Source organism: Hippichthys cyanospilos, chromosome 22, assembly GCF_059441005.1.
Source record: "Hippichthys cyanospilos isolate Australia breed blue-spotted pipefish chromosome 22, RoL_Hcya_1.0, whole genome shotgun sequence".
Taxonomy (NCBI): domain Eukaryota; kingdom Metazoa; phylum Chordata; class Actinopteri; order Syngnathiformes; family Syngnathidae; genus Hippichthys; species Hippichthys cyanospilos.
Window position 1 is genome coordinate 1,021,645 of NC_142390.1, and position 26,332 is coordinate 1,047,976.

General features: G+C 54.2%; 2 protein-coding genes across 5 annotated transcripts; one reads left to right on the forward strand and one right to left on the reverse strand.

Moving 5' to 3' along the window:
• Nucleotides 1-31: 31 nt before the first annotated feature.
• On the forward strand, nucleotides 32-5,243 carry mdm2 (MDM2 proto-oncogene). 3 transcript variants are annotated; one of them, XM_088406929.1, is made up of 12 exons: nucleotides 32-127; nucleotides 2,496-2,555; nucleotides 2,637-2,711; nucleotides 2,792-2,925; nucleotides 3,010-3,059; nucleotides 3,147-3,205; nucleotides 3,367-3,451; nucleotides 3,532-3,713; nucleotides 3,783-3,905; nucleotides 3,984-4,058; nucleotides 4,244-4,376; nucleotides 4,511-5,243. In XM_088406929.1, exons 2-12 carry the CDS (start codon nucleotides 2,505-2,507, stop codon nucleotides 4,921-4,923), a joined length of 1,380 nt encoding a protein of 459 aa, XP_088263055.1. In that variant the 5' UTR covers nucleotides 32-127; nucleotides 2,496-2,504; the 3' UTR covers nucleotides 4,924-5,243. The 3 variants fall into 3 exon arrangements, with proteins under 3 accessions (XP_088263055.1, XP_088263054.1, XP_088263056.1); XM_088406928.1 differs by lacking the exon at nucleotides 32-127 and adding an exon at nucleotides 134-1,617; XM_088406930.1 differs by lacking the exon at nucleotides 32-127 and adding an exon at nucleotides 134-1,313.
• Nucleotides 5,244-6,414: 1,171 nt separating this feature from the next.
• On the reverse strand, nucleotides 6,415-25,820 carry LOC148405301 (plexin-B2-like). 2 transcript variants are annotated; one of them, XM_088406403.1, is made up of 42 exons: nucleotides 25,541-25,820; nucleotides 21,316-21,368; nucleotides 16,866-17,374; nucleotides 16,465-16,791; nucleotides 16,145-16,283; nucleotides 15,920-16,065; nucleotides 15,642-15,821; nucleotides 15,405-15,539; nucleotides 15,009-15,109; nucleotides 14,817-14,943; nucleotides 14,596-14,758; nucleotides 14,353-14,464; nucleotides 14,145-14,256; nucleotides 13,953-14,054; nucleotides 13,741-13,836; nucleotides 13,131-13,218; nucleotides 12,899-13,062; nucleotides 12,677-12,825; nucleotides 12,163-12,298; nucleotides 11,954-12,090; nucleotides 11,706-11,888; nucleotides 11,525-11,636; nucleotides 11,251-11,457; nucleotides 11,085-11,168; nucleotides 10,790-10,885; nucleotides 10,589-10,725; nucleotides 10,423-10,523; nucleotides 10,111-10,343; nucleotides 9,773-9,954; nucleotides 9,641-9,707; nucleotides 9,414-9,560; nucleotides 9,136-9,213; nucleotides 8,985-9,063; nucleotides 8,819-8,919; nucleotides 8,658-8,739; nucleotides 8,443-8,594; nucleotides 8,212-8,372; nucleotides 7,984-8,131; nucleotides 7,846-7,910; nucleotides 7,699-7,774; nucleotides 7,551-7,625; nucleotides 6,415-7,477 (listed from the first exon to the last, which is right to left on the reverse strand). In XM_088406403.1, exons 3-42 carry the CDS (start codon nucleotides 17,367-17,369, stop codon nucleotides 7,373-7,375), a joined length of 5,589 nt encoding a protein of 1,862 aa, XP_088262529.1. In that variant the 5' UTR covers nucleotides 17,370-17,374; nucleotides 21,316-21,368; nucleotides 25,541-25,820; the 3' UTR covers nucleotides 6,415-7,372. The 2 variants fall into 2 exon arrangements, with proteins under 2 accessions (XP_088262529.1, XP_088262528.1); XM_088406402.1 differs by having other exon boundaries at nucleotides 16,866-17,377.
• Nucleotides 25,821-26,332: the final 512 nt, after the last annotated feature.

Below are 26,332 nucleotides of genomic sequence, written 5' to 3' on the forward strand. Positions count from 1 at the left end.
TGGCCTGTAGTGGCGCTATAACGCGGACGGGATAGGCACACTACACATTCGAGCCGTTCGAAGAAAAAGAAAACAAAACTTGAGTAAAATCAAAAATTGGACCATAAACGTTTTCCGGACGAAACTGGTACGTTAATTTGGAAACTCGCCCCTATTGTTTTACTTTAATATGTAAAAGCTCGCTTATTGCTCGTGTGACTAGTAGCACTTCGACGGCAATTATCCGTGCGTTATTAGGCCACGGAGCCTCGGATTTTCCTGGCCAATTTGGTGAAAGGCGAAAATGCTTGTGTACAGACGGACACTCGTCGTTTTGTGGGCGCTAGTTTTCAAACGTTCACGCCGAATTACCCACACACGCACGACGTGATATAAATCGTCATCCCTTTAAAATGTACCTGAATTACGACACGTGTCCGTTAAGTTCAAATCGCCTTCGTCCAGAAACGAAGCCTACCGAGTGTTTTATTGGTCCACCGGTTTATGCCAGAGCCGATTAACAAACAAAACTTTGCTTTATAATGACTTAAATGTTTATAGAACTGCACCGGTTCGTTGTGTTATATTGCGTTGTGTAAAACGTGATGCGTAGAAAACTAGGCGCGCGCGCGCGCACAAGCACGCGCGCTGGACATGCCCGGGCAAAGCTCGCCCGGTAAGTAATTGTCGCGGTCTGCAGACAGACCCTTTTACGCTAATTGCAAGCGCTTCCCCCCATCAAAATACGCCTAATTCGACTTTTCTTTGGAATTACTCAAGTTAATTTTGCACCTCTCTACTCTTTAAACCAAGATAAATATAACGTACTTTGTTTTAACTACGTTAGCAAGTGCATCTTTCAACCGGGGGACGTTTGGGTGTTTTTTTTAGTAGTAAATTGAAATAACCGACAGATAAGTATGGCATAGCAAATTCCTAAACGTAATGTATGTGTGATAAAGTAACGCTTGTATAAAAATTACAATTACTACAGCCTATCTTTATAGCGTTTTGCATTCTATGTTAGCGTTAAGGCAGCAGACGAGTGGTATTGTCAGAATAACGGGGTTTAAATAGACCTTGTTTAAAGTTCTCATTTGAGCCATTTTTGAAGAATTGCGACGGTTTAGACCGAAAGCTGTTCAAAAGAAAATAAAAGTTTGAAATAAGATTGTTTTTTACTGCGCGGCAGGCAGGGGTAAATGATCCAAAATATGGCAAACTGTCATCTGTTGTGTTAGTAGTGGGCTGACTGCACTACGTTGTTATTTTTGCAAAAAGCGCACGTGTGGTATCATCAGACAAAGTCAACACGCCGCTGTCCAAAAACGCAAGTAAGTTCGGACCTGGTTAGGATGGTTGAGTCATTGGATGGGACTAGTCGCGGCATGTCTGCGTGCGCGTAATGTAATCAGCTGTTTGAGTCAGCGGCGTGCTGCTGAGTCAAGGTTCAGCCCTGATAGGCCCTTTCCACTTGACGGAGTGTACTCACGCTCCAGTCTAGTCCTGACATGTCCTCAAGGCTCTATAAGAGTCTGCCGCCGAGCCGCCTCAGCTCTCCATCGGACATCGCTCCCTCGTCACTCTGCACTTTAACTCTTTGCACTTGCACACATGGACCACTGACAAGGCACTCCGGTAAGAAGGTCCTCTTTCTGCAAGCTTTACATACAGAAAGAAGACAGCGTTTGCGCGTTGTGGTTGATTCTTGGCTACGTTTTGGGAGTTCTTTGCTCCTTTCAAAGAACCCACGATGTGTTGCATATTGTTGACGAGGGCCGGTTGCAATATTTTGACGACAAAGGGTATTTGTTTTCCAGAAAGAGAAGTTGTAATTTTGAACTTTAACAGGTGGAGGTTAGACACTAACCGTGAGACTTAAAAAAAGATGGTTATGATTTTATTCAGGAAAACATGCTTTTGGTCTTGCAAAAGTAAGACCCTATTCTATCCTCGCCAAAAAAAGTAGATGTAAAAGGGCTCAGACCAGGGGTGACCAAGGCAGGTAGCCCCCAAATAGCTTACAAGAGATAGAACATTTTACAAACAATTAAACATGTATTACATTTACATTCCATGCTACACTTGATTTCCATATTTACTACAGCTGTTTTTTTAATTATTGTGAAAAACTATGAACATGATCGGTGTCTTCGCATAAACTGGGAGCCCTCGCAGTACCAAAGTAGTAGCTCTTGCTTTCAAAAAAGGTTGGTGACCCCTGGCTTAGACTGACAGCACTTTTCTACCTTAGGTAATCAAAGTGGTAGAAAAAATGAAACATTTAGCTCTCTCGAGAAATGACTTGAATGGCGCAGGGATGTCAATTTGTGATGAGGCATGGCAATCAGACCTGAGCATTTTACTGGCCCGAGCAGTTCGTGTCCAAGAGCGACGCGTGCGATTGGCAGCTCCTTCCAAGGAGCCTTTTAGTCCACATAGAAACGGACACAACGCCCCCCCCCGACTTTGAATTGTTTTTCCCGCTTTATTAATCAGCGCGTTTGTGTGCGCAGATTGTGAAAATGTCGGCCGACAATAACCCCAACATGTCAACCCCCCATGACAACAAAATGGTGAGGCCATCGTCTATCGCCGTCCGCCTGCCGGCCGCCGACGCGACTTAATCGCCGCCTGCGTCTCCTTTGCGCCTTCAGGTGCGGCCCTCGCCACAGTTGTGGGCTTTGCTCAAGCTGGCGGGCGCCACCAAAGACGTGTTGCCCTTCAAGGAGGTACGGACGGCGCCGGCGCCACGGCCCCCCGAGTCTGACGTGCGCGCTTTGTAACCGGTGAGCCCGTGTGGCGTGAGCAGGTGATGTTCTACCTGTGCCAGTACATCATCCGGAGGCAGCTGTACGACAAGCAGCAGCAGCACATCGTGCACTGTGGCCAAGACGCACTGGGCCGCATCCTGGGCGTCCAAACTTTCTCTGTCAAAGAACCTCGGTCAGGCGCGCGCCACTAACGCAACATCCGCACAATCCGGGGTCACGCTAACCCAAACTCACCTGGGAAACTTTTCCTGGACAGGGTTTTTTTTGCCATGCTCGCCAGAAACCTGGTGATAGTCAAGAACCAAGGTAGGACGTCCCGAAAAAAGCTGACGCCATTTCAAAGACCGCCAAAAAACACATTCCAATCGCTGGCGTCTATCTTGTGCGCTTCAGAGTCAACGGCGAGCTTTGGCGAAGCCTCAAGCAGCTCCCGGGTGCAACAGCCCATGCAGGTGAGATGCCGCTTCCGGTTCAAGCGAAGCAAAACGTGCAATTTTTGAAAATAGTTGATGCTTGTCTGAACTCTGAAGAAGACAAAAAAGACTCCTTAGCCTAATTGGAAATCGGAAAACGTACGCTCAACTGTCGACACGGTTTCAACTCATTTTGTTAGGATCGCGCGGCCGGGAGCGGCGCGTCGTCATCTCCCAACGCGCGGCGCCGAAGACGCAACAGGAGCTCCAGGAGCAACGACGCGGGTGAGCGGGCGGCCCCTGGGAAGGCGCCCCCCGACTCCCCCTCTCGAGGCCTGACCCCCGCCCCGCTCCTCCCTCCCCAGGTCCCTCCCACAGCTTAGCCGGCGAGGACGACGGCTCCAACGAGGACGACGACGGCGCAAAGAGAAACCGCTCCGACAGCTACTCCTTGACCTTTGACGAGAGCCTGTCCTGGTGCGTGATCGGCGGCCTGGGAAGCGGGCAGGACGCGCAGAGCGCCCAAGCGCCGGAGCCTCCGAGCGCCGTGAGTGTCCCTCCCGCGCCGCTCGCCGTCGCGCCCGAGCGGCGCTTTTCTAACTCGCCGTCTTTGTAGCCCGCCGATTCCGAGGAGACGCTCTACTCGGACAGCGACAACTTCAGCGTGGAATTCGAGTTGGAGTCCAGCGACTCGGAGGACTACAACGAGGACGACGACTCTCTGTCCTCAGACGACCAGGTAGGGCGCGGACGAGGCGGCGCATCGCTCTGCCGCCCCAAAACGCGGCGCGCTCATTTTCGGTCCCCTTGCCCGCAGGTGTACGAGTTGACCATCTTGGAGGACAGCGATAACGACGACTCGTTTGAGGAAGACCCCGAGATCAGCGCAGCGGTGAGCCGCGTGTCCTCGAACGGAGGGACTATGGCCAAAATAATCATCGCGAGTATTTAGTCAATATTGAAATCACGATTACTCGTGGCGTTTGCTCTACTTATTGCCCTTTTTTTTTTTTTTTAAACGAGCCGCGCGCCAAACCCTACTCAAGCGGGCGCTTTGTTCCCACGCGTGTCCATCAGGACTACTGGCGCTGCGAGGGCTGCGACGAGCTCAACCCCCCCCTGCCCAGGAACTGCCTGCGCTGCTGGAGTCTGCGCCAAGATTGGCTGAGCGCCACACTGCCCGCGCCGCCGCCGCCTTCCCCTGCCCCAGGTCAGTTTGCCGTGGCAATATTAGCGTAACGGAGGAGGGCGGAAGGAAACGAGGGAGGGAGAAGAGCAATCAAAGATGCCTCACCTTGTACGAGCAGAGCTTCTGACGGCCGCGTCGGCTCTTCCTTTTTCCAGAAGCGTGCGACGACGGCGTGGACGTGCCGGATGGCAAAGCGGCGGCGGCCCCCGACTCGCAGGGGGCGGCGGCGGCGGCCCCCGACTCGCAGGGGCCGGCGGCGGAGCCGCGCCCGTCCTCGTCCTGCGACTCGTCCTCGGAGAAGTGGATGTGCGACTCGCAGGAGGGGGCGGCCGGCTCCCCGTCCCCCCAACTGGAGCGCAGCGTGTCGGCCGAGCTGCGGCTGCCCGACTCGTGTCTGGAGCCGTGCGTCATCTGCCAGTCGCGGCCCAAGAACGGCTGCATCGTGCACGGCAAGACGGGCCACCTCATGTCGTGCTACGTGTGCGCCCGCAAGCTGAAGAAGCGCAACAAGCGCTGCCCCGTCTGCCGCCTGCCCATCCAGGCCGTGGTCCTCACCTACCTGGGTTGAGGCCCCCGCCCCGACCTCGTCGCCGAGCGTTTTTGTCGGCCTACCTCGTTTTGTTCGGCCCCGGAGTTCGGCGGGCCGGATGTTCTCGGTTCTCTCTGCGGTTCCGGTGCGATCTCGCGATCCGGAGTTCATTTGTTCCAACTAAGCCAAAAACAACTCGGTTGTTGTGTTCCCGTGTGCTCGCGATGGACGTTTGGATCTTTGTTATTTATTCTGGCGCACACAGACTTTGTTCTTGTTGATGTTGTTTAAAGAAGTTGAAAATGTTATTTTGTTGCAGAGATTTCTAACGTTATTAAAAAAAGTTCTGTTCTAATTTCGCCGGTGCACATGTGTTCTTTCGTTCCGGACGAGCAGACCGCGAAGCTGTGCCGACTTAAGTCTAATTGGCTGTAGGTAGGTCTCCTCAAAAAGTAGCACGCGCGCGCCCTCCTGCGCTGTGCGAAGGGATCTTTCAACGTGTTGGAAACGGTTCAAGGTGCGCGCAGTCCCTGTCATTCGACGTGCTTTGTCAAATTATTTCACAGCCGTGAACTGTAGACGGATTGGCGCAGTGTTTTGGTAATAGGACAGAGATTTCGCTCACTATTATGGCTGTCAAATTAACCGGGCGAGACGCCAAGAAACCTCACGCGAAGACCAGTGTTAAAGCGGACTTGCTCGATTTAATCCACACACGGGTGATTTTTTAACCACTTTATAGATGACATACGCAAATCTTACTTAAAATTCAAACGAAAGCAGTGATGAGGCCAAAATTCCGTTGCCAGCAACAATGGCTTTTAAAAAAGCCATTTGAAAAAATGACGCAACCGTTAAATTACGGAGAAGTCGGTTATCCTCAAATAGTACTACACGAGCGCCCTCCTGTGGTATGCAAAGGCATCTAAAACGTGTTGAACTTTGATTCAACTATGAAGAGCAGGATACTTTCGTTCAATCCTTGATTTTTTTCAGCTTATTAATGTGCACTTTCCGATTTTGTTTCCACGCACGTTCCCCGCATAAGAATTGAGTTATTCAAGAAAAGTTATTGTCGCGTCGTTTAAATTGGATATCGTCGTATTGAATATGTCTTTTGGGAGCTCAAAAGTAATACCTCGCTTTGCAGTAATATACACGTATACATTTTTGTAATTATTATTATAGAGCCATGGCAGACTCTCACAAATGTCTTCCGCGTCATTTTTATTTTAGTGGACAGCTTGTTGATTTTATTTGCACCAGCAGAGGGCAACACCTGCCGTTACTCACTATTGGGGGTAATTAAACCATGGAGTAAAGCAGCACTTTGAGTCACATTTAACGTGGGCCCCCTTTTACTCCCCTAGCAACGATGTGCCGTGTTCTCACCTCGAATGCTCTCGGCATGGCTGAGAGGAGCCGATGAACTTGCCAATTCTTGCGAATAGAGGAGAGCAGAGATGGAGGGGGCTGAAAATGAGGCGAGGACAGGAGGAAGAGGAGTTCACTCAGATCGCAAGACCGGTATCTGTGAAAACATTTCGATTTTATTGATGATCACCGGGAATCGGCGTCCGCCACTCACAATCTCCAGATTTACTGGCTAATTTGGGGCTCTCAAGAGTGCATCTTGTGCCCTTTAAGTCCATCTAAATGCTTTTAGTACCTAAATAAGTCATCAGGGAAGATACGAGAGGGGGTGTGTGTGTGGGTGGGTGGGGTGGGGGGGGATATTTGCACACAAATACTCATTTGTGTATAATACTACAATGTGGCAACAAAATACTGTTTTGTGGTCACGAAAAAAGGAGGGGGGAAAAAAGTGATGTCATTCCCATGATTAAGACGAGCAACAGGCAACATCCTTGGTCTTCAGCCTTCTGGACAAGGTGGGCTTCATTTGATGAGACAAATGTCCAGGAAAAAACAAAAAAAACATTCATTTGTATCTTGTGCACACCTTCTAATCAATCGGCGGGGCTGTGTTGTCCACGTCCGTACCACTTTCTTTATTGTCCCTTCACATTCAAGTTGTGTCCACATTGGAGACCAGTTAGCGTCTTTTCTTCAAGGCACTCCACGGTGGCAAAAAAAAACGGTGTCTTCACGTAAATGAGGTCGTGGGGGGGTCACACAAACACGTTAGCCGTGTTAGCCTGCTTCGACGAGCCAGAAAACCTAACAAATGTGCACCAAGAGCTCCTAAATGCGTCTGAATATCAGAACCTCGAGCAAAGCTTCACATTTCCATGTTAATAAAAAAAAAGTACAATAAGCTAGTACCAGAGAGCGGATTAAAAAAAAAAAGGAGCAAATAGTGCATGTGTAAAAAGATCTCCAACGGGTCTTTTGTCAGCTCATTCAACCTAAAAATTCTCCGGAAGAGCGGACCTTTTGACTTCATGTGAAAGGCCTCCAACGGTCCAAGAAGTGGTTAAAATAAAAAAAAACGAAAAAGACGAATGACGTGTCCCGGCGGGACGCTTCACAGGTCCGTCACTTTGTTCTCCAGGGCGGCGGCGATCTGCTGCAGCCTGAGCGTCAGCTGTCGGTTCTGGGCCGCCGGGTCTTCGTCCAGGGACCGGATGATCTGGAAGGGTGGGAATGGTGAGAGGAGCGAGCGGCGAGCCGCGGAGGCGGAGCCGAGCCGGGCCGGTCCTCACCGCGTCGTAGTATTTGCTGGCGTAGTGGTACAGCTGATGCAAGGCCAGCTGCGTGTTCAGCTGCTCCGTGTGTTGCTGCGCACAAGCACGCTGGAGTCAAGGCGCGCTTGGCACGCCAGCAGGCGGGCGGGCGGGCGGGCGGACATACCCTGGACACCTCGGCGAGGTACGTGTTCATGTCCTGGTCGCTGACGGGGACCATCTGGCGGATTCCTCGGTAGTAACTGAATGGGAGAAAAAAAAAGCGGGACGTTGGCGTGCGCCTCAAAAGCCTTTGAATGCGCGTGCCACTCACTCGTCCACCATCTTCTTGTAGCTGGAGATCTCCTTGGCGTAGAGCAGCTTGTTGCTGGGCGACTCCTGCGGGGAAACGGCGGCGGACGTTGGCCCGAGCCGGCCCGGCCCGGCCCGGCCCCAATGCGGCGCGGCCTACCCGGCTCAGTTTGTGCTCCGTCTTGGTGCAGGCGTCCATGAAGGTCTGCGCGATGACGTGCAGCGAGGCGTCCACCACCTCGCTCACGTGCACGTCCAAGATGAAGTGCGGGTTGCGCAGGATGTTGACCCAGAAGCGCAGCGGCAAGCTGGGGAGCGGGTCACCCCGAGTCAGGGCCGCCCAGAAAGACGGACGCGGCGGACGCGGCGGACGCGGCGGCGCTCGCACCTGTTGGTCTTCCAGATGTGCAGCGTCTCCTCGTCCACGTTGTCGTGGCGCAGCGCCTGCTCGTCCAGGAAGTCGAAGAAGTACTTGACGGCGGGCGGCACGGCGGCGCTGGAGCACAGGACGCTGCGGAAGAAGTCGTCCACGAACTGCTGAAGCGTGCCCTGAGAAGCGGCCACGGTAACGTCAGCCCCGACGGCGGCGGCCCGGTCCGTTCCGTTCGCGGCGACGTGCCTTGACGGACAGCAGGCGCGTCAAGTAGATCTCGGTGATGGCCTTGGTCATGGACTTGTCCTTCGCGCCGCCCCGCTTGGACTTGACCTCGTCCAGCTCGTCGGCCGCTCGCACCAGGTGGAAGGTGTCGTCGTCCTCCAGCAGGGCGTTGCCTGGCGCCGCGGCGGCGGCGTTAGCTTCGGCGCGCGGGCACGCGCGGCCGTCGGCGCGCTTACGTTCTTCGGCGCCGTCCGGATGCTGGTGGAAGGACTGAGCGTGCAAAACCTTGGACAGGACCAGCGTGGCGTTGTCCCGAACCTGCGGGGGGCCCCCGAGGTCCCGGTCACCGTCGAGAGCGGCGCCGCGACGCCGGCGCACGTACGCTGGGTACGCTTACGTTATAATGAGCCAAAGTGTTGAGTCTCTTCCGGCGTCCCTCCTTCTGCGACGTCAGGTCCAGGTCGGACAAAATCTGACCCGTGGAGCCGGGACGCCACTCTGGACCCGCGGTAAATATCGATCGCTGGCCGACAGGACGGGTGGGAGTGTGCGCGCGCGCTTACCCAAGGCCACGCTCTCCACCTTTGGCCTTTGCGAGTAGGGAAGATTCCTGTACACTTGATCGATGATCTTCTCCTTCACCTATGCGCTCGGCCCGAGAATCCCAGTGAGTCCCTCCATCCTGGGTCGAAGGTCCAATGCGGCGCGGCTCACCTGGGAAATGGTGTCGCAGTTGAGCACCTTAACGGGCGTCACGTCTGGACCTTCCCCGTGCACCATCACCTGCAGCGTCTAGAGTAAAATAAAAAACAGTCATTTTCAAATTGCGGTCTGACTATAAAAACATCAAGGAAAAGACTGCGCGCCGTTCCTGCTGACGCGACCGCTACGCTAACTTTCACCAGCCCGTTACGGGGATTTGCACGAGAACCCTTACGGCTGTCGTTTCAAACACTTTGAATCGGCTTTTGTTTTTTCGGGCGCGGACCGACCAGCACGGAATACTCCACGTCGTCTCCCAGAAGCCCCGTGTCGTTGAGCGTGTATTTGGCCTTCTTCGCCTTGGCGTCCACCGGCCCTTTCTCCACCTGATGCTTGAGCGCCTTGAAGAGCTTGTAGAGCGGCTCGCCGGCGCTGTCCTGCACGACGCCGACGCGTATTTACAGCGACGGTGCACGAGCTAAGGAGCAAAGCGTGCGTGCGAGCGCGAGCGCTTCACCCTGAGGAACTGGTAGAGGCAGACGGACATCCAGTTGCACAGCATCCTCTCCACCACCGTCTCGGACCTGCGGCGGGGCGGGGGGGGTTATTCGGAGGCGAAAGAAGAAACGACGCGGACGGCTCGGCCGACCTCCTGAGCATGAGCTTGGGGTTCTTGTTGTGCACGTGCTCGTCGATGAGCTCCAGGAGCAGCGTCCTGGTGATGTCCGTGTAGTAGACCAGCTTGCCGTGCAGCGCCACCGTCAGGAGGGAGGCGAAATCGCCGCGGGCGCGCGCGTTGAAGTCGGCCCGGCTCTCCAGCGTGTGGATGAACTGAGAAAGGAGTTTGCTTGCGCCGGGCCGACCAAAGACGACGTGGGCCCACGGGCTCGGGAGGGGCTTTCAAAGCAACTCATTCGAACGCTCAAAGCGGACCTTTTGGCGGATGGGGACACGCCCGGCGCCGCGCTTTCAGAAGCTATCACTCACGTTGATGAGGAAGGGCTTGCTGTTGAGAAGGTTGGAGAACTGGTTGAGGGCCTGCGCCACGATGGCCCTGCGGGACTCCGGCACGTGCACGCGGCCGGCCGGCGCCGCCCAGCCGGAGGCGCCGTCTTCCGAGGGGAGGAAAAGGTTACGCTCCGTGTAGGTCTTGTAGTCCAGGAAGGGGATGCGCGCCTCGCTCGGCTCGCTCGTGTGGTCCTCCATCTCCATCACCAGGTCTGAAGCAAAGGCGGCGGGAAAAAGGACGCGAGTCAAGGCGAAGGAAGCCAGCGGCGTGGCCAGAGCAAGTACACTGACCGGTGAACTCCTTCTTGCAACGGTCCCTCACGCTCTCCTCCAAATTCTCCAGCTGATGCCTGACCTTCTCGTACTCGCGCTCGGCCTGCCGACTCTTCCTCCTGCGGCCGCGCGCAAACAGGAAGTGAGCCGGCGGCCGCCACGACGCGGCGATGGCGGCGCTCGCCTGTAGCAGTAGACGGAGATGGCGACGAAGAGCAGCATGGGCACCAGCACCGCTGGGATGATGATGGCCAGAGGGATGTCCTCCTTCCGGGCGTAGTAGACCGAGCCCACCATCCACTCGCCGTGGCCGAACTTCACCTGGACCGCCAGGCGCGTGACGCCGGAGGACGACGTGCGCGCGTGCCCGCGGGCCTTCACCTACCACCAGCTCCAGCGGGTCGTTGGCGGCGTCTCGCCGCTGCCGTTTGGATCGAGCGCGGGGCTGAGACGACGGAGCGTCCAGGATCAACTTGTCGTCCTGCGCGCATCCACAAGGGGGCGTCGCGTCACAAGATGCCGCGTTTCCCCATGCATAGTGCACTTGGAACGCGCCGTACGCGCGGCCATAACAAATGACCATGCATTTTCAGAGTCAAAACAGAAGAAAAAAAAGTGACTTGGATAATCTGGGACGTGCACTGGAAATGAGCCCAATGCTGACGTCTTTTCTCTCTGACCTGAAGTATGCTGACGTTGCAGGCGGCGTCCCCGACGAAGGCCTGCGCCTCCGCGGCCGTCATGGCCTTGGCGAAGCCTCGGCCCTGCGCTCGCAACAAGCACAACGGTTGTGCCTCCGGCTGGCGACCGCCCGGCCGCGCGGGAAATCCGGGCGGCGGCGCTCACGGTCACGATGATGACTCCGGTCTCGGTGATGACCGTCTTGGAGAGGCGGTCGAAGGTCGGGTCCGGGTGGTACGTGAAGGCCTTGAGCTCGTCCCGGGCGTTGTCCAGATGCAGGACGGCGCGCAGCGAGCGCCCCTCGCGCCACACCACCGCCGGCGACAGGAACTCCAGCACGCTGTCGTTCTTGCTCAGCGACTTCTGTGCAAACTGACCGCGGGGCGGAGCCGGCGTCACGGACCGGCGGTCGGAAGGACGGGTCCGGCCCGCCGCTTACCTCGTCGGTGGCGTTTTCCGGCGAGAAGTCGTCGGAGGTGGGCACCGCCTTCAGACTGGCCCTCTGGATCAAATCGAAGCCGCTTCCCGTCACCACGATGCGGCGCCCGCCGCTGAAGGAGCAACGGCAGTGGGCAAAAGCGGTTCGGGCCCCCCGCACCGAGAGCCGGCGCCGCGCTCACCAGGCGAAGCTGGACTTGGGCCAGTAGTCGGCGATCTTTGGGTTGTCGGCGTACTGGAAGGCCGACGCCACCTCCTTGCTGGTGTTGCGCCCGTAGTTCACCTTGACGGCCAGCGGGTCCGACGGAACCTTGGTGCCACGGTAGCGCCCCGTCTTGCACGTGATGTTCTTGCCGAAAGAAAGGCTGAACAAAAACTCCATTTTTCTTTCCTTCCTTTTCTTTCGGGCGACGCGTGACCGGCGACTTACACTTGACACGGAACTCCGCCCACCAAGACGCTGACGTCATCTTTGGTGGCCGTGTCCAGGTCTTCGCCGCCGATGGTGATGACCGTGCCGCCGGCCGCCGGACCTTTCCCGGGATGCACCGTGCTCGGTTTGGGGTCCTGGATATGGATTTCACGCGGCTCTCTTAATCGCAGCCGTGAAAATATTACGAGACGATCTGCGACACTTACCCGATAGGCGAAGACCACCTGAGACCTCCCCGTGCGCCCCCCATCCACTTCCACCTCCACCACGCCGCTGTTGCTGGGCTCCTCCGGGATGTCTAACGGCGGCGTTCGCTTGGCCGGCCCGATCTCGCACACCACGCTGACGGGAACGAGAAAAGCACAGATGAGCGGCGACCTTTCTTGCCTAAAGAAACATTTCGACAGGGACGGAAAGACTACACTAGCTCCCGCATTAGCGTTAGCTTCGTTGTGCTACCGCTCAGCGCAGGTAAAGGCCTTTGTTGGCCCGAACAATGGGCAGGGGTCGCCATTGGCACACGTTCGGCCCCGCCCCGTCTTGAAAACAATCCGTCACTTGTTTACTTTCTTTACAGCTCAGCGGTTAGCGCGCAGCCTTTCCGTATTCGACTCCTCCTTTGAGACTATGGACCATTCTGACGCGGGTCGCAAACGTGGTGGAAAAAGCTCCAAAATGATTCGTGGCGGTCATCTTAAAAGCAAGCACTCGCGGCGGTACCTGGTGGACACGGAGTACTTGGCTTGCAGATGTTGACACTCCACGCCGGCCACGCTGATGCGCTTGATGTCCTCCTTCTTGACGCCCATGTTGGAGCCTTTGATGGTCACCGAGATGCGGCCGTTGAGAGGCCCGAAGCGAGGCACCACCTGACACGCGAACCTCGGCCCTCAGCGTCAAACGGCGGAAAACCCAAAAAAGGCAAAGCGGGCCGCGCCTTACGTCTGTGATTTGGGGCGCGGGGCACAAGGCGGGCGGCGGCTCCGGGCAGAGGCGGCGGTAGACGCAGGCCTGGGAGGCGGCGCACCACACGCACTGGTACTTGGCCCGGGCGTCTTTGCACAGGCTGCAGTCGTCTCGCCCCACCGAGCAGTTGTACACCGCCACTGCCGTGCAACACGCGCGCATTGCAATGGCGCCCTTATTAGGGCACCCCCCCCCCCCGCCCGCTTACCCGTCAGCGTGCTGTCAATCTTGCGCTCGGTGTCCCGTTCGATCACGTGGAAGGAAACGTTCACCTCCTGCTGCTTGTCGTACGAAAACTGCACGCAGACACAAAATGAGAAATGCCACGCGTCCTCGGGATTGGACCCTGCGTTTTCTCCCAAAGGTCGACATATCCGTCACACGCGCGGAAAGGGTTTTGCTATCATGGTGGGGACATACAGCACCAATCACATCATGACTTTTCTTTCCTGTAACCTTAACCATCGCAACAGATTCCTAACGTCAAGCAATATCCAATTCCGAGCTATCTTTTTAAAAGCAAGTCTTGACCCTCAAAAAGACGTCTGAACTTGTGGGTTCCACCACAAGTGTAAGAATAAAACCCCGGCATTTCAGCCACCAGGGGGCATCGTCACACCGCCATTGCGTTTCCTAGCGGAAAAATAAACGTGATCCAAATGATAATAGCGGTCACGCAGAAAGAAAAGTCAATAGATGGATGTAGCTTTTGACAAACGGATGGAAACAGGACGAGGATGACTCGGGAGGAAGATCGCGGGCCAAGCCGAAAGGAAAGCCGAGGAAGTTGCGGAAGAGAACGCGGAAGAGATCCTTACCTGGTATCCTCGGAATTTAAACTTTGAGCCTTGCTCCTGGGTGACCTCCTCCTCGCTTTGCTTCATCAGCTCCGTACCCATCACGAACCTGCGACCCTGAACGCCACACCCCACCTTTGACTCGGCTCACACAGTTGGATATTTCAACACGAAACAAAACACGCTCACGGCCACATCTTCTCCGCCAAGATACTGATACAGCGCGCCCTCACCGCGTAGATGTCGAGATTCCTTCCCCGGAAGCCGATGGGAACCTCGAAGCCCACGGGGACGAGCCGCGGCTCCGGAGCCTCGAACTGAGGACAACGCTCCGGCTTGGCGAAGACAAGGAAGCGCCGCGTCAAACTTTCTCACTCGTGTGCCGCGGCTCTACCGGTGGAAAAAAGATGGCGGGCGGCTTCAACCTGTTGAGGGTCGATGATGTGACTTCCTTCCAGCGCGCCGTCCGTGTCGCCGCATCGGTGCTCGCGAGCGTTCCACTGGCAGCCCCACTCGCTGGTCACACACGAAATACACCTGACGCACACAGTTGCCCGTTTTGAAAAGACCGGGGCTCGCCAGTGCAAAAATTCACAAGTTTTTTCGTTTTGGGAGCGGTCCGTGCTGTCTTACGGCGTGTTGGGATTCTTCCTGACCGTTGCGGCACAGTCGTAGAAGCGATATTCTCCCGACGTCACCACGATCCTGTCGTTCAGCACGACTTTCACCGGGACCGACACGTAGTCTGCGCGCACGCGCAAAATGCATCCTATTAGCTATGGGCCACGGCACAATTCATTTTGAATGTCCGGACTTTCCCCCGAGGTTGGTTTTGACCCCTGAATCTCATTTGCGCGGGGCGGGCGCGCGCTGGACCTTGTCGCTCGGACGCGGCGGGGATCTCGGCGGGATCCGGCAGGGAGCAGGTGACGACGGCCGGGACGCCCTGCGCCACGGCGTCGCTCGGGGACGCGTTGAAAAGGCAGCGCAGCCGGTCCGACTGCCTGAGCCGGGGCAGCGCGGGAATGCTGATGTCCACCTGGGAGAGGGCCGGCCGTGAACGGGGCGCGCTCCGATTGGCCGCGCCGCCGCCGTACCTGCCGTGTCTTGCGGCAGCTGAGGTTGGGCGGGTCAAAGGCCCGGATCTCCACGCACTGCTGATTGGGTGACCAGAGCCAGGTGTTCTCCTCCGTCCACCTGCTGCACTCCCGCTTCCTGGTGCACCTGCAGCCGGCGGAACCCTCAGGCCTCCTGCCGCTCCCGCACCCCATTTCATTTTCCCAACTCACCTCCCCTCTAAAACACACCAGCCGCAGTAGGGATCCTTGAGGGCCATGCAGGACCGGCAGTCCGTCTTCAGGTGGCAAGACTGCACGGGAACCTTGGTGATCTGAATCCGGTGAAAAACCACGGCTTTTACTTAGCAAACGGAAAACAACGCCAGATCATTTCAAGGACTTTCTAAAGCTTTAGAAGCAAAAATACGCGATCATTAGGTGAATATTTCAGTACGTAATTGGAGTAATAGGTAATCATAAACATTCAGAGAAAAACCAATAGAAAAAAATCAAATGATGTGTGCTAATCTCGATGAATGTTTGCCGTTGGCGCGACGACCAAAAACGACAAGCAAATGAGAGGCGCGCTCGTACGTCGGGAAAGGAAAGGAAAGGAAATGGGAGCACCTTTTTCTCGCTGGTGACGTACAAGTGCTGCAGTTGAGAATCCAGCAGCAGGTCCTTGTTGACTTTGTCGCCCGTCACTTCGCCCGACGCGCGGCCGTAAACCTCCGGGTGGGCCGAGAGATGCAACTTCAGCACCTGCGAACCGGCGCGTAACCTTTGAGAAGGATGGAGCGGAACGGGAGCGAGAAGAAAGTTGCCCAATGAGCGTAACGACCGCGTTGCCCAAGGGCGACGCACCTCTCCGTTGGCGGTGCCCAAGAAGGCCACGGTGTGGCCCATCTCCACGGCCACGGCCACAGCGGTCATGACGCCCTTGCGCGCCAAGGAGGGCTCGGCCACCAGCGCCACGCCGGCCTTGCTGGCCAGAGGCGACGGCAGGAACTCGGCGCCGCACTTGTACTTCACCACCATGTTGTGCTGAGCTCAGAGAAAGCGCGGGAAAAAAAGCGCTCGGGTTGCAACGCGAGAGCAATCGGGGCATTTCGGCGAAGGCTTGGGAAATGGCAAAGGTCTACCTGATTGGACCTGCTGCACACGTCGCCCGACTTGGCGGAGTACGGCGAGTAGACGGCCGGACTGTTGTGGATAAGGCCTCCGTCGCTGTAGCAGGCGCCGATGATCTCCAGCAACTTGCTGTTGATGGCGCGTAGGGGGTACATGCCTGACAAAGGTGAGGCGCATTCCGCTCAGGTCCACAATTCCGCCACTTTGGAACTCGGCGTTCGCGACGCAAGACCTACACATGGCCGAGGTGCTCGGGTCATCGTCAGAGGTGAAGGTGACGAAGAGAACCTTGTCGGAAGCCAGGACGGATCCGTACGTGCCGGGTCTGGTCAGATTCTGAGCCAGAACCTCGCCTGGCGTGGTGACGTAGGCAGCCTGCAGGGGCAGGAAGACCAACAACACCGTCCGAGTAGGTCAACGTTTCAAGGAAAACAAACTTAAAAAAAAAAAAAAAACTCCAATCACTATGGAATGGGCTCGAGGAAAGAGCCACAAATGGGGCGCCCCAAGAGGTTGAACGATAACATTTTTGGGGGGTCGCGGTTGTCGATGCTACCTGAACTTTATTGAACTTGTTCGCGGCGCTGCAGTTGAGCTGCAGCTCGGTGTACGAGTAGTAGCTCTGGTCGTCCTCGCACATCCGCGAGATGAAGGTGAAGTTCTTGGTATCCTGCACGCCAAGGGTGCGTGAGAAGAGGAAGTAGACGAATCCGCCGTCCTTGAAGGCGAAGCGGAAGTCATGCAGGTAGCGCAACACGAAGGGGTTGGCCTGCACGGCCGAGGCGTCCACGATGTTCTCGAAGATGTTCCACTCGCCGTAGTCCCGCAGGATGCGGGTGGAGATCAGCTTGGTGCTGTCGTGGCTGCCGTAACCTTTCGCCACCTAGCCGGGATGAGGGTTTACGCGGCGATTTCGGGAATATCAGTCAGCCGCGACTTTCCGGATTTGCTCCTCACCATGAAGACGGTGAAGTTGTCTCTATCCTTGGTGAAGTAGGACATGACGCCAACCACCGAGACGCTCTCCTCGGTGCTCACCACGTAGGACTTCTCGCCCTTGCTGTCACTGAAGTAGATAACGTCCTCCACGTTGCTCAGGTTCCTGAGCGAGCAGATGCCCCTGAAGATGCTGCCGCACACCACCAGCCTGTCCCGGGCGGCGTGCACCAGAAGGAGCTTGTTGTGGTTGTCCGTCTGGAGGGCGTCCTCGCAGGCGTCCGTGATGGGCGGCGTGCACTGCCGGTTGTCCCGCCGGGGCCCCGTCTCCACCTGAGCTTCCACCAGCAGGTCGGGCGACAGCTGGTAAAGGGCGTTGACGGCGCCCAGGTACAGCCGGCCCCCGCGCGGGTCCTGGACCACGTTGTTGATGAGCGTGTCGGACACAAACTCTGGGTTCTTGGCGCAGGACGCGCAGAGGAACGCCGCCGTCACCGCCAAGGGCCACGCCCAGTGGCGCTCCATCGCCGCTGCTGAAAAACAAACAAAACCGTAAAGAGATGGCCTTTTCTTGGCAAAACCGCACACCGACGGAAGCTTTTCAAGAAGTTGCCCAATGAGCGTTTTTCGCATGCCGAACAAGCCGACAGAGGGACGCTTAGCGAAGGGGCCGCCGACGTAGCGGAGCTTAATTATGGCGGCCTCCTGTGGCTGTTAAACACAAACATCCTCATGGTGCTGCAAATATACAAAACACACCAGCCACTTCATTAGGTGCATGGTCTCACGGGAGCTCGCGCGGCATTTTTTCATACTTTGCATCGGCCAAAGCCTCGTGACGCGCTTCCGCGGTCGCTGCGAGAGAAAAGGACGTGCCCCAATCCCGAATGACATGAAGCATGAAATTAATACGTCGCAGGCAGCACAATGGTACCATGGGATAACAACTTGGCCGGGCACAAAGGGGCAAGCCAGCTGCCGGGACAAAGGGGCGACACAGGCGGACCCGCGCTTGCGACCCCCTCTCTCCACCCCCACCACCCAAGATCAGCTTGTCAAACTTTACGCTTACGGCAGAAAATTCTTGCGCCGCCTTTTCCGCCCCTGGGGGAAGAGCGAAAAGGCTGTGCCAAAGTGCCACTTCTCATGTGGACAATGTGCTGATCCATTACCCAATCAGATTAGGAGGAAGGTTTATCTGTAGCGCCTACGAAAAGTCAAGCAGACCAAAAGCTTTTCTCCTCATCTAGCACGCAGCGCGCCTCGGCGTGCGGGCCCGTGGCCTTATCGTGACGGTGCAGATTGGAATTATATTCAAATGTTCTATTTTTTTTCTAGAAGCCTCACCATCAATTTTGCCTTCCAATGTGACCTTGGGCGAGGACACACAAACGGCGTTAGGTGAAGATACTTTCAAATAAATACGCCGCAATAAACGAATCGCTTAATCATAAAGACAGACTTTAAAGTGAGGGGATCTTCGGTGCGTTTGCGCGGGTCTACGACAATGTCATTTGCTGAATGCTCATGAGCCGGTTTGCTATAAATCTCACCGGAGATTTGTAGCTGAGCTAGCGGTAAAAACGAGACGTGCGGCGAGGCGGGGGTCCCCGACATGAAAGGGAGGGAGGTGGAGAAGCCACTCGGAAAACATCAAGCGGCGGGTTAGGGCTCACCCGTGCAAAACGCACGCGCGCTCAAGCAAAGATTCTCCTCAGCCAAATCACACAAGAAATGCGACTTTCGTCAAATGCGGCAAGCCTCGGTTTCGCCCAGATGGCACTTTTTGTCCGCGCAAAAAGCAGCGGCGCGCGGCGCTTGCAAGAGATCGGGACGAAGCAAAAAAATAGCAAGAAAAGGGAGTAAAAGCATGGATGCGTCACACCCAAAGGTCGCAAGGCTTGAGGAATGCGCTCGGGACGGAGAAGAGAGGAAGCCCGCTTCCTGTGTGGATGGCCGTCAACAACTTCCCGAGGGAGCCTTCTTAGAAGGTCGTGACCTCGGCGGGGCGGGGGCGGGGACGATCCGGGGGCTTGTTGCTTCAAACAACATTGGGCGGGACTTTCGCGAGGGACAGTTCGAGCCTTTCCAAAACACATGCGGCCACTTATGGCAAAATGAGAAAAATGAGAACCTCAAACTGGAAGAGCATTCCGCAGGGAATTGACAAAAAAAAAAAAAAATCGGATTCACGTGCATATCTTCCAACCATGAAGCTCATTTTGAACTTTCGTTGTTTTTCTGCCTGTTACGCTTCACTCCCAAATTTCTCTGAAAACCTCTCCTTTGCTGCTGACCTCATTTTGCAGCCGCTCCGGCCCGTGCGTGTGTGTGTGTGTGTTCCATGTGGGTGACATAGGGCTTCCTAATGACCAATTTACATAATTAACACAGTCAGGCATGGCAAGCTGCCTGTGGGTGCACGCACACACACTCTTAGACGCCATTATTCGCAGAGTGCCTTGGAGGCGGCACTCAGGCGTCCTGCTGCTAATTGGTGATAGGTTACAACAACACACACGTGCTCACTCTCACACTAAGTCACACACACACTCGCTATTACGACTTCAAGTTGAAATTCAGCGTTGACTCGATTTGACTGTTTTCCACGCAAACTTGAAACGGACCAACCAGTTCCTTTTTCCAGTGATGTTGTTAAAAAAAACAATACTTTGGGACAGGAAGGACAGACGCATCCTATTGGGTAGCTTGTTGGGCCAGAAGGGCAACGAAATGATTATTTTGCTCATTCTCCAGTACATTTTGACAAAACACGCAAGCTTGGATTCCTTTCAAGACATTTAAGGTGAATGTTCTTTCCAGTCAAAAAAAAAAGGCGGGCAGGCAGGCAGGCAGGCAGGCAGGCAGGCAGGCAGGCAGAGGAATTTAATTTGGAGGGAGCGAAGGCTGGGGATGAACCGAGAGATGAAACCGATCCGGCAGATTAAAGCGGCAGCCTGCGAGGGAGCGGGGAAGAGGCTTTTTTGAAAAGCGCTTTTGATTATCTGACTCCAGCCGCAAGATGCCTTTTGATCCATAAATCAATATTATGATCAATAAACAAACACAGTCAATGCGGCCTCGTTCTTGAAATCCCCGCCGAGCTTCCATTTGGCTTTAATGCATATTTTCCACTGCCTGAAATCCCGTCCAGAAGGTCAAAAGACGCCCGAAAATCAGCCCAAAGCGGCCGCGCTACCGCCAATCCAGCTTGCACCTTTGCCACGTTTTGTTTTTTCAGCTTTATTCCAAACCGGAATTCCCTGCCGGCTCATAATGAATCATTAACGCGACGGCTGGCGGGCCTGGAAAGCCTCGGTCCTTCTCGCCGTTTTCCCGCTCGCTTCCTCCGTTCTTCTTTTCCCGCTTTCCGGGTACGCCTGGCCATTTGCAACGATTCCCCGCGGGGGGGCGATTTGAGCTCGCGTCACCGTCCCAAAATGAATCTTCGCGGGCGTTCGTCTAGTCCCGCCTCAGGCCGCTAGCAGGTGGACTGTTCATTGCTTAAACGCAATTGAAAATCATTCCTAGTTATCATTTTTCATGTTTATTATATGCGCTTTTTTGCCTTCCAGCCGCCGGTCGGCCCATGCGCCAAGTGGGCCCGTTCTTGTGGGAACATTTTGAAAATGACACACGCGCACAAATGCACATTAGGCGGCGCCGACACGCTTTAATGCCGCTTGGCAGCCGGCGGCGGGACACACGCAGATCACAGCGGCGAGTCGCTGGGATGAGACAAGCATTAAAACAAAAAAACATGTTTGCACTTTTGCTGAGACTGCACTTTCAACTTTAGAGGCAAACACATTGGACAAAATTGATTTGGAAAAATGCACATTTTGATCAGTCCCCCCCCTAAAAAAAAAAAAGTCTAGTTGTCATCTTTCGGAATATTTTCTAGCATCTAAGTGAGGAGGAACTAGACCTTGGGAATTTGACTTTGGAGCATGACAACGTGGCAGAGCTCCACATTTGCCTAAATGAAATTCCTGGATTCATTTCAACATAGTTCATTGAGAGCAATGTCAAAAGATGGCGCTGAGCACTACTTGTGTCCAAACAGCCCTTCCCAACTCACTTCAACGTAGTTAGATAGCAAGACCTGCAGTACCTCAAAAATTCCAAGTCCAGCCGAGATGAATTATCGGTAATTAGCTGATATTTGAGGCGTTTAGCCCGGGACTCTTGCAGGAAAAATCCCCCGAGCCGCCAATTAACCCGTTCGCCCTCTCTGCCTCACCACACACACACACGCACACACGCACACTGACAGCGTGTTGAGCTCGCCAAAACAAACAGCCAATGGCGCTCGTGGGAACCTTCGGTGCGGGAAAGTGAAAAGTGATCCGAGCAAGACGTGACAGGCAGAAAAAAAAGAAAGCAAAAGACGGGAAAAAAGGGCCGCGGGAGAAGAAAAGCGTATCATTTGTGGACGCGGGGGCGCTTACTGAGAATAAATGCCACTCACCTGCTCACTTTTTGTGCCGGATGAGCTCCGGTGACATGAAGGAAGTCGCCCTCCTGACACACAAAAAGGAAAAACAAACATCACAATCCAATCTCATCCACAACAGGAACGCATAACTTCAGAAAAACATGTTACAATGGCAAATCCACACTTGAATTTAATGCAATTAAAGGATCTTTTTCAAACTCCAGGAAGAATCCATACTCCTTAAAAATTGGGAAAAATGCCATTTTTCCAAATAAACAAGCACTTCATTCGAGAGGACGCTTTTCCCCTCCACAAGCGCAGCAGGCATCGGCTTGGCAGCACTTCTGACAAAAAACGTCTCGCTAGTATCTCAAAGCGCCATATGCTGGCTCTCCATTGTGCAATGAGCGCACGCGTCCGTATGCCACGCCGTGTTTACGCGCGCACGCAGACGGCTCAACTCAAGTGGCCAAAGTGTTTTATCCCCAGGCAGCTAGGAGACATCAACCGCAGGCCGAGTATCAGGTTAGAGCAGTACTCCAAATGTGTGCTTGCGTTTACATTGAGAATGATCCGGTTCGGATCTGAATCGGGAAAATTCGGACGCTAAACAGGAAGCCAAAGAAGGGGTACAGTCAGAAAGAGACACGCCAAATTGCGCAGTGGTCTTCCGCTTCCTTAAACGCAGGAGTGTCACGTGACCAAACTCAGTTTGTCTTTCTGTCGTATTGGGGTCATCCCATTGACGTAAATGCATTTCATAAACCCCAATGTAATTCACATTTGAACTCGAAAGCACTACCGTCTGCAAAAGCGAAAACGGAGTCAGCTCCAAAAGCGAAAACGGAGTCAGCTCCAAACGTGTTCTCCATTAAGCCACGTCATGTCGGAATTCCAAAGAGACGGCGGCGAGCGGGGCTTTCCCCCCATGCGGGCGGCCATTTTTTGGACATATCTCGAACAAAGACTTCTCATTATGAAGATGATTCCTTCCAGATGCTCACTTTGCCAGACATTGAGCTCAGATTGTTGCGCATGACTCGATGTTTTTATTTTTCCTCTGTGAAGGCCACCACCGACGAACGAGAAGAATTAGCTCGGATTAGCGAGGGGACAGGGGAATGGAGGATTCTGCCGAGGAAAAGGCGCATTTATCAGAGGCCATGCGATGCAAGTGAGCGCCAAAGGAAATTCCAGTTGGGAATCGCTTTGGATTCGAGACCGGCGCCGCTTTTCGACTGAATTAAAGACGAAGGGCAAGGCGGTTCAGACCGCTTTTTAGTCAGAGGTTTGAGGACAGGAAGGAGGCTTATAGGGGAAATGCGGCTCAACTCACTCCTTGCCATTTCTGCTTTTGGGGTATTTTTCGCTGGAGGCGGGGTTTGCGTATTTGCTGACCGGCCTACAGGCGACCTCCACTGTGACGACAAACTCAAGTGGCTAGTAGCGAGAAAGACACGGTGGAGGTGGAGGTGGAGGCGGCACTCCGTGAGGCTTGGCAAATCCAACACTGATGTCAGGTCGACGGCTCGAAAACGACGGCCGGCCCCGAGCCGGCCCCGAGCCGGCCCCGAGCCGGCCCCGAGCCGGCCCCGAGCCTTCCGCTTCCTGTCTGAGATTTGTCGTTTCCCTTATTTTTCACGTTCCCACGCGGATGACGACGCCGGCCTCGGCCTGAAATAATCCCTCAATCCTGCCGCAAGCTGCTCCTTCTTCAACAATGGCGCTTTTCTCAAACATCTCAACACTGACACAAATGTTTGCTTTAATGAGCACGCTTTGCTAAATTGGGCCTGTGTGTGTGTGTGTGTGTGTGTGTGTGTGTGTAACTCCCCGCCTTCATTTTCCGTCCTTTCTGACAGCTTAGTACTTTTGCAGCTGGGGAACGCTGCAAAAATGGCAATCTTTTATCCGCTGACAGGGAACACGTTTGCAATTAGCGTCAGCGAGCTGCGGTGGCATGTGTGGGTGCGCCAACATCAGACAGGAGAGAAGGAGAGACACCACGAGGGGGTTGATGAGATTGTGCAATTACAAGACACTGCAGAGGTCTGTTATTTCACATGCGTACGCTGACACACAGACATACACGCACCTAATGCATACGTGCACGCGCACAAAACAATCAGAGGGTCTCAATCACACATCCTTTCTCACGTACGCCACGACCTGGGAAAAATTCAACCAAGTCGGGGAAGTCAACGTCAAAATCCGGTCGGCCAACTCGCTTCGCCTCCGAGCTCGGCCGGAAACATGTTTGCGCCACCGTTTTCGAAACACACCTGAGCTGTAAAATGAATCCGTTCATATGTCTTTTGTTTTATTCGACGATTTCATGAGACAATCCATTTTGAAAAGATTCGATCGTGACAGCCCGACAAAAAACACAGATGAAAACACACACTCACGGGGTAGAAGGTCACAAGCGCTACTGTTTTCACAGGTAAACACAACCTTCGAACGTTTGCAAGAAAACCAAACAGTGTTGATACTCGCTGATGTGCAAACACGCACACACTAAGGCCAGCGATCTCACACCTCCCTTTTTATGCCACTAGCAACAGCGTTGACATTAGCAAATTCTACTTACAGACCTTAACTAGTCATACTTGCAGCACGGCGACTTTGCTTCGCATGCGGTTTGTCTCTCTAGTACATGCGTTTCAACTCGAAGGCTAAAAAATGCCTTGCAAGTGTGCAGAAATGTTCTACAGTCCCCCCCCCCCCCCCCCGTGACCTTCGTGACCTTGTGACCGACTGGCTTCCTGTGGCTGACGCCAGTGGACAAAACTCTCAAGTGTTCCCTCTCATGCTTCTTCAAGCGCATTTGCAGTCCGGCCGGCCGCTTCGAGAACCGGCAGGACCACCGGCAGCGCCGCAAAATTATTCTTGTGATATAAAGATACATTTGGATGTGAGCGGAAATGAATAAATAAATAAAAATCAGAAAACGTTCTCATCAGAAGTGGGTTGGCTGGCCTCCCGCTGTTTGACAATCGCGAAGAACGCGCGACTGACACTTCGTCAATCACAACATTCCACCGAGACAGGTTTGCCGTTGGCCGCATTCCGCTTGCCAGAACGCCAGAGACTTCTTTCATGAGTCATCGCAAACCAAAGAAAAACGTTTGGGAAATCTTGCATCATTTTTCTCATGTTGTCACAGGAGTTTAAAAACAACTGCGTGATGCCGAATTGTCACCGCATGAGTCACTTCCAGGAATAAAAAAAAAAGAAGAAAAATACAGCGGGAGGGAGCACATTGCTCCGGTTCTTCCTAAAGGCCGGCGCTTTGATTGAAAGCCACGAATATGACATTTTCTGACTCCCGAATGTAACAAGTGCTTCACGAGGCTTCATTTTCCCATGACTAACTTTAAGAACTGGAAATCCCCCCAGCTGACCACAAAGAATTACAGATCATTTAAAAAGCCAAAGCACCCCGTGTTGGCAAGGGAATCGTCAATACAAGAAATACTTTGGATTAACATCACTATCGGTCTTGAGATGTAATGATATCAAATGTGTTTCGCTGCCCTGTGAAGCTCGAAAAAAGACAGTCCTCATTTGGTCTAACTTGCAATCTTTGCATGATTTTTGAGGGAGATTTGGAGTATGTGGCAGCGTGCTGTTCCTGTAAGGTTTTTCAAACGAGAGGTGTTGGCTTTCGCAGACTTGCTCAACAGGATCGGGCCACGGAGCTGAGCTGAGCTGAGCTGAGCTGAGCCGAGCTGAGAGGCTCCAGATGTTCAGCGTACTGATTGGTCCCAGATACATTCCACCCGTCCCCCTCGTGCCAGACTCTCTATGAAAACAGCCTCGCATCTAGGTCGCCTAGTTAAACAGCAGGCGAGGCGCCTGCACATCAGGTTGGCGCAATGCACATGATCAACACACCCAAAGCAAACCTTTAGGGATTGGTGTCAAAGTTCGCTCCCTGCCACATCCCAGGTAAACCATAACAAAAGCACGTTGAAAGCAACCACTCCTTCCAACAAATCTAACAGCGACCGTCCTCGAAAGTTCTTCAAAAAGATCACCGTGACGGCTCACTCAATGCAGTTCAAAGGTCGAATGCGACCCGATAGAGCCTAAACTCGCCCCGGTTGATGGAGCGTCCAAACGTTTGTTCCGTGGGTCAACCGGACACCGAATTGGAGTGACGCTCGGCAAGGCACCTTTTCGAAACCGACAGACTATTTCCTGGCGGTCACAAAAGTCGACGAAAAAAAAAAGTAAACTTTAAATGTTGACCTACCCTCGCACCGGCGTCCCGTGGCTTTGCTACTTCCGAACGATGTCAAAGCGGCGAGAAACTTGGCAATTGTTTACATCCTGCTGTGGGGAAACAACTTAAATAACATTCCCAGGGGAAAAAAAAACGAGTGGTGAGAAGCTCCACTTAAGGTTTTGTTTTCCACACCGCCGTGGCCGGTCGGACTGCGTCGTGGGAGTAGCTCTGCAAGGAGATTTCGTCCGCGGAGTGACCAGCCACGAGCTCTCGCTGTACGGAACCGAAGGAACTAGCGTGTGGAATTGTGGGCGATGGTGGTGAAGGTGACGAAGATGAAGACGCTTCCCCCGCCTCCTCCTGCTCCTCACGCCTGGCTTGGAGCGCCCCCGCGCGTCGGTCAATGAACCCTTAAGCGTAGCGAGTCACGGAAGTGCTTTCAAAATAAACGATGTTTGTTTCCGGTTCACAAATTAAGACTGACTTTTAGTGTCTCATTGCCCGCAATTTTTAATAACAACTCTCGCCAGAATAATATGTTTTTAGATGGTAAGAGGCGTAAGAAAGAGAATTTTTTAAAATTATTTACAGATCGTCAATAAAACACTGAAACAAATCAAATGTTAATCATTGGTGACCTCTCGCGGTGAGGAGAAAACACGTTTTTCGCTTTCCCCTAGCCTGGGAGCTCCTGGGGATCCTTCCGGAAGAGTTGGATGAGGTGGCCGGGGAGAGGGAAGTCTGGTCTTCCTTGCTCAAGCTGCTGCCCCCGCGACCCGACCCCGGAAGACAGCGGTAGAAGATGGATGGATGGATGGA